At 40.9% G+C, this 15,045-nt stretch overlaps 1 protein-coding gene across 7 annotated transcripts in view; it reads left to right on the top strand.

Annotated features, from left to right (window-relative positions):
* The window catches only part of nrxn2b (neurexin 2b), a 629,462-nt gene that overhangs the window by 354,057 nt on the left and 260,360 nt on the right, over nucleotides 1-15,045 (top strand). For all 7 annotated transcript variants that reach the window (XM_037112710.1, XM_037112713.1, XM_037112711.1 and 4 more), the window contains 2 exons: nucleotides 99-272; nucleotides 5,362-5,481. In XM_037112710.1, coding sequence (XP_036968605.1) covers nucleotides 99-272; nucleotides 5,362-5,481 — 294 coding nt within the window. The remainder of the gene's footprint in view (nucleotides 1-98; nucleotides 273-5,361; nucleotides 5,482-15,045) is intronic.

Raw genomic sequence — 15,045 nt, 5'->3', positions numbered from 1 at the left:
GGAATAACTAGAATAATAAATCGGGGGAAAAATGAATAGATAAATAAAACAAACTTTGGTTCTCACTGGAGATTTCCTTGTGTGTCTGTTTTTTGCAGGGGAGCTGTACATCGGTGGCGTGATAAAGAACATGTACAGCAATCTGCCCAAGCTGATTGCATCCCGGGATGGGTACCAGGGCTGTCTGGCCTCCGTGGACCTTAATGGGAGACTCCCCGACCTGATCGCGGATGCCCTCCACAGGGTGGGCCAGGTGGAACGAGGCTGCGATGGTGAGTGGGGGTGACATACAGCGACGGCCATGTCATGTGTAACTTTCCCCTTTTAAAACTTGCACTGAAAACCTTCAGCATTTCTCTTTAAAAAGTAACTGTACTTTGCGTGATGCTCAATATCCTCAACAGTTTTTCATGATTTTGCTTGCACTCGTTAGTTGAATCTGTTTCCTTCAACGGCCTGATTACACACTGCACAAAGCATTTGGTGAAGAGACATCAGTTCAGTCATTTAGTGCATTTGTATTTGGCAGCCATTCCCTGATATACACCAGTAACCTCACAGAAATTCTCACAGCTCTGGGCAGTCTTTACAATTTAAGCCCTTTTCCTCTGTATATCCTCTCTATTGCCCTATAAAACCTGCTCAATGGAGGTATCTCTCTCCTCTAATGTTACTGTCAGTACAGCTAATCTCAGCGACACCCCTCCCTCATTTGCTTTCGCCACATCAATCTTACATTTGTTATGTTTTTACCTCTGCTGCACGCAGGTCGTCACAGCGTTTCAGGCTGCATGGCACCAGTGTTAGATAGTAAATCTTGAGAATAACAGTAGGTTTTGACTATTGTATTTCCGCCTTCCACCAACCGCACCCCCCCACCCCATCCGGCCACCACGTCTCAATGGTGAGCTGAGTGTTGGGGAGCGCTGACTTGATTTCCCTGAGGGCCGCGCTGGCTGGCTCGATGCAGCACTGATCCAGGTTTTTTTTTTTTTTTTTTTTTTTTTTTTCTCCCCCTGATCACTAACACTGCTACTTCTGCCAGCCAGCCTTATTACCTGCCTACATTTATAAGCCACAAACGCAGTTCAAAACTGCATTAAAGTATCATATTGACTCCCACAGGCATCCAAAATGGATGCTAATATCAGTTGATGATGGCATTTGCCACTAGGTATAATTGACCAGTTTTGGAAGGGTGGGATTTTTTTGATGAAAAGTGGTGCCTAACCCAGAGGCTGTGGCTTGATACCATAGGATTCCTTTGAAGCAATTTAGACTAGTTATCTACTATAATATGATATTTATATATACATATATATATATATATATATATATATATATTCTGAAATCGAATCTATATATATATATATATATATATATATATATATATATATATATATATATATATATATATATATATATATAAATTCTGACATCGAATCAGTAAAAGTACAAATGTGATATTCAGTGGTTTTCTAGTGTTCATTCATTTTGTTTAACAGTAGTTCAGATTCTAATTTTCTGACTTGCCAAAGCAAAAGCAACAAAATTGAAGATTGCTTTTGCAAAATGCAATGTTGTCCAGGGTATGAATCACTGCCAAAGTTCTGACTGTCTTGGTTCTGAGGTCATTGTTAGCTTGTGGACTGGGGATACAGTGTGGTCAGAGGTGACTGCTGGTCCAGTCTCACTGGACCTAAGGCCAAACAAAGGCAGAACACTGAACTTGTTCTTGTAGCTCTCTACTGACTCAGCAGATCACAACACCATAGAACAAGATGGGGAAAAGGGAAGGAGAATGAGACAGAGAGAGTTCAAGTGCATGTACATAAACAGTGTTGCTGACTCACTGTAGCTCCATAGGGAATGCACAAGGCTACAAGACCAAAAATGTGAAAAGAAATACAATCTATGTAGCTAAGATAATGTATAGTAGCAGTTGACAAACGGGAGTGTATATATTTGAAGAAGTACAGAGAGCAGTAGCCTAGTTTATATAATTTTCCAAGGCTAAAAGATAAAAACCAAAAAATAATTACACATGATTTTTCGGTAATACAACCTTAAACATGCATGGCACCATTAAAACTATGTGGTGGGATCTGTAAGTGCAGTTGAGCACTCTGGTCGACTCCACACTGCTAATATGGGAACAGATGTTTCAGTTGTATCCCAGCTGTTACTTGTACATGCAGGTGACAACCATGAGAGAGTGGAGAATGTGTGCTCACTTACGCTTATTGGCTTCCTATATTGCATGAGATTTTGCTGAACATTCGGAAAAAACACAGCAGATGGATTTTAATGCTACAACAAACCCAAGGCACCTAATAACATGTTCTCAGGCAGCTGTATAAAGGTGGTGTTTAGCCGATCAATACTTGAAGGAAGAGAGAAGAGGTGATTATATGACTTGGTTATTAATTATGAAAATATGCTTAATTAGCTCCTCAAGGGAACCTTTTATTAGTAAGTAATTAATTGGGCAATTAGCCTGGTGAGGAAACCACTAACACGACAAGCTAATAGAAAGGAAATGACATTGACTTTAAATGGACATTTCGAAGCAGAAAGTAAAAAACTTGCATAGATCCGTGTTTTATTTATTTTTTTATTTTTCATTGTTTATTTGTAGCAGGTTTGGGGGGGTGTTGGGGGTGGGGGGGGGTCTTCTTTAATTGGGCCATTTGTAAATGGCACAGTGAGATGTCTGTTTGTCTATGTGAAAGCAAATTAGTCTGGCATTGAACCATGGGTCTTTGGAATTGTTTGTGTTTAATTGAGATTTTAATGAGAATCCCTGCGACTAACAAACACGACATTCACTGCACATACTTATTTTTAGAACAATTTGTTTGCATCAGAACTGATCTGCATCCTAATCTTATGTCTATCAACTTTTTCCCATCTTATGTTGAGAACAAATTATGTTTTGAAAGCAAATTCATAATGATCTTCTTTCATTTACCTTAGAAATATTAGCTTCTAGTAACACAGGAAACAAAGGCAAAGTCTTGTAAATTATTTTCCATATCGTATCTGCTCATATGACAGTGTCTGCTGGGTCGCCCGCATGGGTAAATGGAAGTGTATATATGATCTGTCAAAGTTAAAAAGTCTATCATATAACCTATATGAATAAGAAGCTGGAATTCCACTGAGAAATTACAGCAGTGGTGGTTCTAATTGACAATTTAAATATCTTCAGCCAACCATGATGGGGACGACAGAAGGGAACACACTCCCATGGCCCTAAACACACACACACACACACACACACACACGTACTGAAGATACTAAATGAAAACTGACTCGACAACTGCTAATTTACAATGCAGCTGTGCCCCAAGTTTGGTGATTACACCAGGCTCCAACCTTGAATATATATCAAATTTGATCCTAAGCAAACAATAATCAAATTACTTTCAGTCTGTTGATGGAAAGCTACTGTATTTTGGTCCACAAACTTGAAAGTCTGTCTTAAAGCCATAGTCAGTTGCCCATATGAACAGTGAATCAGGTTCCGCTTGCTGTAATCATTTCCTTCTTTCATGCTGGCCTTTAGTACCCCTTTTCGACCAAGGTGATTCAGCTGCTTGTTTGGAAACAGTGCATACTTTTTAACAACCAGAGCTAGAGTTGCATTTTCTGCCTTACCCATTGAAGAATAGCAAAAGATTTGATCTATTTTCACTAATTGAAGCGACAGTGGTTTGAAGAACAGTCATGTATGAATACCAATGTAGGTATGCAAAGCTAAGAGCAACACTTGTAAAGAGTCAATTTAGTCATATTTCGACAGTTGTTCCTAATGATGCTGAGAAATAGGAAATATTAAATTAATGAATAAATAAATAGATGAGGAAGTATTCTCTTTTTTTATTCTGTGTCTGCCCACTGAGCTGAGCAGTGGAGGGTTTCTATCAAAATGTTTTGTTGTCAGTAAGCTTTAACTTATCCATTTATATCCGCTTGATTTTTCTAACTTGGACTGCTAAAGCGCAATATGAACTTCAGATAAACCTCTTGAATAGAGCTGTATAAAACAATGACCGTAACCGGTCCCCAAGCACGTACATTGGGAACATGCTGCAGTAAGAAGGAATTGTTTGATTTGATTTGATGCTTTTTTTTGATGAGCAGTATGAGCAGGAGGAGTGACAATCACAAGAAAAAACTTTCAGACAGACTTGAGAAATGGTAAACCTGGATTCATGTTAAGAAAGCCTTGACACGTAAGCTGGAATGGCCATTTCGTTAAACAGTTGCCATCTTACACATCCAGCAGCAACAGAGCAGGCTGAGCATCCTACTTAGTCTCAGCACTTGAAGAATGTAAATTAATGTTTCAAATTCTTCTCCCTAGTTTGACCCCAGGTTTAATTAGTCTGCCGCTAATGCTGGACTCTTCACCACCACAGGGAACTGAGGGCTGTTTAAAGATAATTTATTGTATTTTTAAACATGGGCCCTATATTTATATGGTTTGCCCTGTAAATGATTCAGAAACTTTTGGAATCAGCCCAAGAGATTGCCACAGCTGGCAGCTCGTAACATGGCTGCGCCATAATCCTTTGGGCCAATTCTGTCCACAGAAAGTGCTCATTTTTGCCACTGACCTCTGGGGTTGTTATTCTAAGGATCTGAAATTGTGGAAATGGTTTCTACAGAGATGGACCTTTTTGTTGATCTGTTTTGTTGCCAGAATCACAAGACTCGTTCAAGGAGGAGTCTCACGCTGAAATCTTGTGAGAAGCAGGTTGTTGCAGGAAGATGAAGGTGGAACGAGTTAGAGAGAGGAGTTTGGACTTTACCTAAAGAAACTGCCTGCAAGAACTTATTTTCCAATTTTGATGATATTGATGAGGCAACAGATGTAACAACTAATCCAGCGAGATTTCAAAGTGAGAGCTGTAAAAGGTCTGTCTCTGTAGAAACCATTTCTCTGAAGTCGTCAGACACTTAGAATCACGACATCAGCCTGTCAGTGGCTGAAACATCCCTTTTAGTGTATGTAGCCACAGCCTTTGCACTTGTGTTGTGGCTGCCAGCTGAGGCAGTCTGCTGGACCAAGTCCAAAACTTTTAGTGAGTGTGAATCATTTGAATATAGGGCCCAAACATGTAAATATAGGAACCAGGTTTCAAAATGTTGGAATTCCCTTTTTTGGAAGTTGTCACTTTTCTTTGGGATTGACAGTACTTTTAGTAGAAAAAAACCTTTCTAATAATAAGGTGATGTGAATATTATTTATTTCTAAATGTGAGGTGGGCTGTCACACAGCCGCCTGAAGATGTGTCAGCCACAAAATGTCATGTGCTTCATTAGACATGCTGATGTCCTTGGTTTTGCCCTCAGGACCCAGTACCACCTGTACGGAGGAGTCCTGCTACCATCAGGGGGTGTGTCTCCAGCAGTGGGAGGGCTTCACTTGCGACTGCACCATGACGTCCTATGGAGGTTCATTCTGCAACGACCGTAAGTGCACCATTTTTTGACAGCCATTGTCTGAATGTGTATGGCTTGAGCGAATGGTGAAGGTGATATAGCTAGGTGGTGCTAGTGCTTACGGTTACTGAGCTGTAGCTGCACAGGCAACTTTGCAATCCTGCTGTTTATGTGGAGGTGCTGTTCCTCTTTCAAAGGTTTGCGGAATCCATCATTGGTGAGACAAGCTTTTTACCAATGACATAAATATCTCGCCTTATGCAGCTTTAATAGCATCACATTAGAGCCCCACAGATCGCTTAAATGCTTTTTGTCCATTAACTGTAAAACTTGTTAACATATTACTGCCCACAAGTTAAATATCAAAGTCAAGCTATTAGTTGACAAGGCCTCATTACCTCACTATAGCAGGGCCTCACAGATTGCGTTACACTCAACATTCAGCCCTCTGCTAATGTGCTATTACTCAAATGTTATTCATAGTCGCACCTCAAATTGTAAGAATCAGAGTATGCCGAGATATTGGCTCCTGGGTTCCCGAGGCACTGCTAACACCTGCTGTGAGGAGAAATGGTGATTACGTCCCGTGTCCCTGCCATGTGGTCACCTGCTGGGTGGCTGGCAGCAAGGGACTCCAGCAAGGGAGTCCAGGAAAGATGGTATGCATGGGGGAAGAAACAGATTCATCACAAGCGTATTGTTTATCATATTCGTCTGAATTGTTGTTGACAGGTTGATAGTATGTATTTAATGCTAATACATTTTATAACACATAGGGACCTTGTTAAAAGTACCCTGACTTCTTGTCAGGAAGCTGTTGCTTGAAGGTGCTGTATAACATGTACTGCTGCAAGTTGTCCTACTATGAGCTTTGATAAACTCACTACCCTCCATTATTACCTAAGAATATTAGGGCCATGAGTGAGAAATAAAATTTCAGGAAGTTTTTTTTTTTTTTTTCTTTTTTAATTTTTATTATGCACCTCAAGAAAAAAGTCGAAATGACAGGAATGACTTCGAAATGCAGTTTTGTGAATAAAGTCGAAATGTCGAAAACAAAGTCGACATTTCAAGATTAAAGTCGAACTTGTGAGCACGTATGACTGCCTCAAACTGTGCTTAAGAAGAGGCATTAGTAACAAAATTATTTTTCTTTTAGCTCAACACAGTGTAGATGTCAGTATTGGGACTGTTAATTCTTGCAAGCTGAAATTGAATGAATGTAGTAATGGCAGAGACCGGATGCTCGGGCAGTTGACTTTCTCTCAACATTTCGGCTTTATTCACAAAATTATATTCTCGACAATTCGACTTTATTCACTTTAACAATTTTTTACTCATCCCTGGCCTTAATACTCTTTCGTACTTTAAGTCAACCCAAGTTTGATTTTGATGCCAGGAGTGATGCACCTCATGTTTTTGAAGTGAAACAACAGGTCAAACTGTCTCATCTCAGTAGCAGAGGTGTTCAATTGATTTCCATGAATAAAAATGTGGATTTTTTTTTGTTACAACAATAGTAACACATTTGTGGGATATTTTTTGCAGTGGAATACATGTGTGGCAGAGCACAGCTTGGTAATGTAGACAAGGCTTGATTTAAACAGGGGCAGAGGCAGGGTAAACAGGCTAACAGACTTGTTTGTGCAAGTCTTTGTTTGCTTATCAAGTGATGGGTGCTAAATTAAGCCATATCACTCTCGTTGTATTTTTTTTTTTTAAACCACTGAATGATTCATTTATTTCTATCTTTAACTGTTGCACTTTGTTGCCATTGTTATGTCGGCTGCCATGTTAGCTAGACAGAATATGAGTCGGCATGACAGTAAGAGGATGATTAGCAAGGTGCTCTTTTGGCTCCTGGAACACTCAAGCAAAGAGAAGTCGATAATAACTGCTCTGTCGGCATGACAGCTGAGATAAGCAGAGGCATCCCTCGCTCCTTGAGAGAGGAGAGCAAATGATGAAGAGTGGAGAGGAGAGGGATGCTGAGTCCTACATTCGAGTTGCCTGTGGGGAGCGTTAGCGGCTTTCCTGTGCTGGTTTCAAAGATGACAGGTAAAAGTGTATGGCACCAGGTGTGTTCCATGGAAAGACCTAGCATATGTGTGTGTGTGTGTGTGTGTGTGTGCATTTGTGTGAGTGAGTACAGTGGAGCGGAAAGGACCTTGCCAGCAGCCTGAACAGCCTGAAGATTGTATAGCTGCAGACAAAAAATGAGTAAAACAGCCGTCAGACTGCACTACAGGCAGTGACTTCTAAATGATTTGAAACTCTATGGAAATCTCAGAGAAATTAGAGCGTCTACACTGACAGCTTGTCATATTTTCTGTTTATTAACACGCAATATCGGTATTATGGGTTCTTTGGCTGTGGTTTAAGGTTCATTTCCTCCCACTTTTCCTGCGCTTGTGCAATGTTTTCTTGGTGAGGGGTTGACTTACTACAATATGACATATTCTCAATATTTTAGAGAAGAGCCAGCACCACTTTGAAGAGCAGTCAATTTCCAAATAAAGGTCAAACGGAGAAAAAAAAGAATCACCCAAACTGTACACAGTAATTTGATTTTACCACAAATCTAAAACAGCTTAAAAAATTTACTGTGTACTTGCAGTATATCTTTTCCAAATGTGTCATACAACAGCACGTCAGCCTTTCACAGGTTTCATGCATGGGCTAGCACTGTTTCTACTGCATTGTTGTCTTTCCTCCCTCACAGCATTTGCACTTCTTCTTCAGACCTGCCTTTCCTTTTTAATTTCTGCCAGCTTGGAATGTTGAAAAACACCTTTCCATCTCTTGACCTTGTGAGCCAGCGTATTACTCTTGACTCCTTTCCTTCGTCATCTTCTCTTTCTTCTTTGCGTTCCTCTTACTTGTCGCCATACAATCTTGCATCCTTGAGCCTTTTTCTGGGCTCTCACCTTCACAGAAGCAACATTTTCTCTGAACATGGCAACCTTGGAGGAGTTTTCATTAAGCCTGCTCGAAAAACCAAGGTAGGACTTATGATATTTGGTAGAATTGTTAATTTATGTATGATACTGATCCCTCAGGTCTGGAGGCCTTGTATCCCCCCCTTTTTTTTAATCGGTGTACACAGAGGACTTGCAGTGATAACTCTACAACAGGGTTACTCTCTCTCTTTTCTGCTGAATGAAATAGCCTTCCCTTGCTGTTTGTCCTTGATTTGTCTTCTGCGTATCTGAAATGGATAGCTTTGGATGGTTCAATTCCTAGAAGAATTTCCCATGTAATTATCTTCCTGTAGCCACAGAAATCAAATAGCTTGTATCCTATGCTTTTCCGTGTCTGCATGCATAATGAAAATGACACTTGGGAGAAACAGGTGTACGAGCTGCGTCTCTTTGTAGCTCTATAAATGGGACGGATGCATGTCATCAAAAGACAGGACCAGTCACATGACTCAAAAGGAACCAGACACCCATGTGATCTCACACTTTCTCTCTCACTTAGCTGCCATGCTGTGACAAATATAGCTTTTATGTAACCAGCAAGGCACATGCTAGTTGCATACACGCATGTCTTTTTTTTTTTTTTTGTCATTAGGACATAAAATGAAACGGAAATTATTTTAATTGTGCTTTCACAGAGTGTTGTCCACTGCTTTCCTTCTCTGTGGGCGATAAGAAATTACCATAATTATTCTCCCAACATAGCACTCGCCAGCACTGTTGTTTTTGATGGCCTTTTCTTGGTCGCCATAATAGATTTAGCATAGAAGGAGGCTTTGGCGCAGAGCTGGTATGTGTGCATGTGTGTGGACTGTACCTCTTTATTAAAACAGCCATATACTCGCTAAAGAGATACTGCGTGCTATGAAACAGAGGGTTCAAAACAATAAACACACCGACAGTTACATAAAGCTGTAATAACACGCAAAGCGCTGATTTCCACACGATAAACATTGTTCAATCGAGGAAAGCACAAGTCTAATATCCTCAGTATAAGCCGAGAGTCATTTGTTTCACTCTGGGTGAAACAGCTGTCAAAGTTATTGGCAATGCAGTTATTATTTATGAATTGAGAGTCTCAGTTGAATGTACTAGATCTACACACATATAGAAAAAAAGGCTCAGTTGTGCAGCTTTTTTCAACATTGATGTTTCATACCAGATAAACTGGGGTCATTTGTCTCTATTGACTTTCTGTTACCTGTTAGACTTCAGCGGGTCATGCCTGCTGTTAAATGGGGAAGGTTGTCAAACCTGGAATGACAAATGGTCTGTGTGTACATTTGTATGAAAAGCAGTTATTTAAGTGTTTTAGACAGACTTGTATAACTGAATGGGAGGATGAGTCAGCTGGTCTTAAGTAGCTGTTTACTTGTTGCTTGTAATTGGTATGTTACATATTAGAGCATTTAATTCATTTTTTAACTTTATAGTGATAAAAAAATGGACGCTGTGAAAATATTTTGTAAAAAATATTATTTCAATCCGTCATGCTGTTCCGAATTGTGTTTTTAAGTGGAACTGCATGTTTCGTTACCTCCTAAATTCCTACGATCAGGGAACTTTGACATTTTTGAGAGCTCACACAGCCCTTTGCTAGATTGAAACCATTTGCCTTACTCTTTTTTTTTTTTACTCCATTCCGAAGTCGTACTGGGCTGCAGTCTCCTTCTTTAAATGGCATTGCTTTTTTTGTCCACCTGACATGGCAGATAAGAAAAAGACACCATTGAGGAAGCCCAGTTCTCTGATTTGCAGAAAGTTCGTATTGGAAGTGATCACCATAGCCCAGGGTTATAGCGGGTGCCTTTCAACTGTGGATGAAGGGAAGCTGCACGCTGATAAGTCTAGCTGAAAAAATTTGTCATGTTTCTATGTAGTCATGCCGCTGAGCACTATGACAGTTCAAACTGTAGTGGGAGGGTATGTTTGCGTATCTAAAGTAATTCAGAGGCTCCAATCCCAGTGGAGAAGCTTCCATTTTGTTGAATGGTATTGTTTGCACCCCTCCAGTGACCCTTTCCGTCGGTCACTTTGCTCGGACAGGCCTATCGTGCAGCACTCTGGAGAGACAGGTGGGCGAAGGCTAATACATGGTGCTGAACTTGGAGAAAGGAGCAGGTACAAATGAAATTGGTCTTTGGAAATACTCCCTTCTGCACACTCTACCGACTTTACCTTGGCAGCCAAATTTAAACAGAAATACCCTCCAACAGCATTTTGTTTCAAATCTATCTCTTTTCCTCAAACAGTCTCTTCTTTCCTGTTCTCATTAACGTTAGAAACATCTGGTGCTATAACACTGAAAAACACATCCCTTTCAAATGAAACAGGGGATTGGTTCACATACTGTAACACTATGTTCATACACACAGATGCATTCAAGGCACAACAAATATAAAAAAAAAAAAAAGCTGTCATATACACAAGCACACATACAAACACCAGAGAGCATTTGTTATTCAGCAGCAGCCTGCGGTGATTGACTGGTCTATTTGTCTCTGCGTAGCGTATAAGTGGGCCACTTGGTATTCTGCCTTATTCATCTGGAACCAACTCAGACAGAGATGCTGTGTAAGTGCGTGCAGTACGAGGGCTTTGTTTCTCCCTCGCTCTCTCTTTCTCTGTTTATGTGAGCGAGAGAGCGACCAAGGGAGAACAAGGTGGAGAGGGACGGGGCGAGAGATCCTGGGAGGAGAGGGCTGTGTCTGTGCAGTTCTTTGTTTCACTGGATGCATTTTCTGGCCGTTAGTACGACATGTGCATGTATACAATGAATCCAGCTGCCTGCGCATAGTGCTGTCAGGCATACTAATTGAGTGCAGAGTGCCAGTGCGTTTGCAGCACTGCTGATTTCAATCTGCAACCTTTCACAATCCCTCCTCCCTTTCTTTTTTTTTTTCTTTCTCCACACCCACTCACAAATGAAAGCATCAACCAGTCATCAGTAACAGTTGGCCTACTATCATGCATGTAAAAACAATCGACCGCACCCTTAGCTCAAGATAGGATGCAAAATCAGACATTGCTTCATACCAGGGGTGTAACAGTTCATATCTTCCTCCTGATCCGTCACTGTACAGATGTCATGGTTCAATGCATACAGTCTTATGAAGAGCACATCTTGCTCATTCAGTCCGACTATGGCAAGAGTGTGACTCTTCAGATCCACGCTCCAATGCAGAGGATGGCGGTAATTCAACTAGAAGCACAAACAAAAGTAGAAGAAGAAGAAAAAGAAGAAGACCCAAGAAAACAGATGAAGAATAAGACACAATGACTCACTATAAATCGGACACCCTCCAACTTGCAGTACTGTCTGTTGAAAATTAACTAAAAGAGGCCCAGGTTTTCCCCCATCATGCTGTACCAAACGATTACCCTAATACCAAGGTACTGGGTAGTGTTACACCCCAACTTTAGACCTTTATTTTGAAACTTTTATTGGATCCCAAGGAACACTTTTGTTACCTTTTTAATATAACCGTGAAAATTAGCTTTCCAGTAGAAAATGACCTCTTTGTTAGGGTGCATTCCTGGTGGCTCTTTGAGGCTTGAGTTTATTTATGCCATGTGCGGACGATAAAAGTAAAGTTAATTAATTTCAAACAATTCTCAAGGACTAAGTGCAGCATACTGAATGTTGCACTCCTTGTTTTTGCTAACTTACTGTTAATTCTTGATAAAGTTTGATAGGTTTCAGCAGGCAATGGTCACGGAGAGCACCCCCTTTGCTATCTCTTCTCACTGAACTTTAATGAAACTTGATTACTGAAATGCATTCTCTGTCATCCTCTCCAGCGACTCCACAGGTGATCATTTGTTTTGTACATCACTTGAATTGTAGAAAAAGAAAGAAAGATGGCTACAGGCCCTCGATGGTGAAATAGCCTCATGAATCAAGCCTCATTGTGTCAAATGCACTTGGTTTAGGCATAACATTGATTTTGAGGCTGCTTGTTGTGATGAAGGTCACTCTGGCTTCAACATGGACTCGGTGTTCAACGCAGCGTGGATCAGGACAGACTTAAGGGGAGGCTTTAGCCCTCTCAGGTTCTCATCACCAGCTGAAATCACTCAGCCCAAACTCAGGAGGAATGAGTAAGCAGAGCTGCAAACCTCTCAGAGAGAAGAAAAAATCCCCTCTCAAACCCCCTGATCCAATAAGGGAAATCAACTGTTTTCAACCAAGAAGCCATCTGGGAGAAAGACAAGCACACTCACGCATAAAAGCCAATTCATGGAAGGTGAGACTCGCTTTTTTGGCTCACATTCTTTATACCTCCATTCTCATTTTTGTTGATTGTTGCTGTTCACTCCTCCCACCTCTTCTGCGACTCCCATCTCCTCCCTTACCGTTTGCAAGCCGGCCCCCGAAGAGCTGCTGTCCAGACCTAGCAATTAAATGCTACCTCATTAGGCCAGAAACACAGTGTGAATCCTGAATAATTACTTGGCTTGCTTTTTTCCATGCCAACAAATGCACATGCACGAGAACTCTCTCTGCTTGTCAGTTGTTGGCTGCTCCAGAAATGAGGTGGCGAGCAACCGGGGAGGTTGCAGCTATCTTCAAATTTCCAGACGCTCTGAGTGAAAGCATGGGCAGAGAAATGAGAGGACTGACGGAAAGCAGTGGAAAGAAGAGAGTGCAAGTGAGGAATGAAATAGTGTTAGGGCATGCAATGGCAATTTTGACTCCACCAAAAGAGGGCAGCGCTAAGCTCATTGGACTTTAGAAGTCAGCATGTCAAGAGCTTGAAGGGGATTGGTTGGGGGTGGATGGCCATATTCTGTGACCTGTGGTGCAAAGGGTGGTAGGTCAAAGTAATAGTTTGGTTTAACAGATGGTTTAAGTGAAAGTGGTGCTTTTCACTGGCATTGATTTACATTTTCAATGTGCTGAAGACAGTAAGGTGTAGGTATCTCACTAACATTATTTGTTTATCTTTGAGTCCATGCTGACTCACGTTTTTTCGAAGGCTCATTTGCTTAAGCTTTGTAACTTTCAGTTTTCACTGAACGTCCTGTTTCTCTTTCCTCATCTGAAGAGTTTCTGTTTGTATCAGCTTGCTAACTTTGGTAGGTAAACCAGAAATCTGCTAATTTCTCTGGTAAAAATACCAGAAAACTTTTGATCGTGATGAATTTTAATGCTGTGTGGAACCGGTGCAGATTTTTTCACTCTTTGCTTGATTTTAATTAAAGACCACATGAGCTTTTAAAACCACAATATGCATTCAAGGACAATTAATGGCACTTTGTAATTGCTTCGAGACCACTCCAGACACTTGCAAACATTATCAAAAGCCTTTTGCTGTAAGCCAGAATGAGAACAAGAGAGATGTGTGCATGCATGTGTGTGGACCTGGGAAAGAGAATCAAAATACAGAAAAGGATGAAAACCAGGGGAAAGCAATTATTTCTCACGGGCACTCCACTCACATATTTCCTATTAGTCAATTCCTTTGTTGGCGTTTTGTAAATAGCAGCGTCGCTCATCTGACTAGTGTCAATATTCTGTACCTGATTGAATTCAGTGGTGCAAATGCACTCGCAAGTACCATACACACCGCCTCCGATCAGCCTGACATTGACATGACTGGAAGAGACGTACCTTGTGTGCAACATGCATGCTTGTGCATTTTGATGTTGTTACAGGTGGTTGCTAAAAGGCTTTCCACCGACTAATTTATTATCCATTTCCAGTCATTATTCTGGCATGTTCTGACTCACTATCAAAAGGGATGGATATGTTCATCTATTAAAGTGAAACTCTCGCCAAAGTGCAACTTTGTGCTTTTTTTGTGAATGTATATGAGACAAACCTTCATATAAAGCATAATTACGATGAAAGATTTACTGTATCTTCGTTTTCGGGTCAAACTCATTTTCTCAGTGCAAGGGGCACTTTTACGATAGCATCAAAATCGCAATTTTTAAAATGCTAAGAAGGCTCTACACACCATTAAACTTTGCTTGTAGTATCACCAGGGTCTCTACACATGAACACGAGCATTGAGAACATTGTTTGTGCACAGAGTTTACTAAAAAGAGAGGTTTTGGACAACTCACGTTAGCAGATGTTTCCTCCGCTCGCTGCCATCCTGCCAGTGAGAAGTATCGATCTCCACAGGTGAGTTGTTAGAAAAACTTTATTTTGCCTCTTTCGTTGTCATTATACTTTTACACAAAGGTTTGACTCATATGCATTCACAAAAAAAGCCTAGGTGGCATTTTGTACCTTGATAACCACTACTCGGTCCTCACAGTAAACCCTTTCCCATCGCCCATTTCCTTGTTACCATAGTACTTGCAAGTGTGACACACAAGAAGGGGTTTATCTGTAGATGAAGGTATCCTCTCAGCTATTATGAATGACAGCTGCAATACAAGCAGAAGCAGAGTTTGTCATTGGTAGTGCTGACCCCCTGAAATAATAGCTGGTACTTGAGGGGCGACTGCACTCCCAGAATACATAAAAGTTGGGATAGCACTATCTATACATAAGATTTGGTCTGAGGAAATACTGCTGTCAGACAGTCTCTCTCTCTCTCTCTCTCTCTCTCTCTCTCTCTCTCTCTCTCTCTCTCACATAACATTCCAGACACACATGTAT

Source organism: Acanthopagrus latus, chromosome 10, assembly GCF_904848185.1.
Source record: "Acanthopagrus latus isolate v.2019 chromosome 10, fAcaLat1.1, whole genome shotgun sequence".
Classification (NCBI taxonomy): Eukaryota; Metazoa; Chordata; class Actinopteri; order Spariformes; family Sparidae; genus Acanthopagrus; species Acanthopagrus latus.
This window is presented reverse-complemented; position numbering and strand designations above follow the sequence as displayed.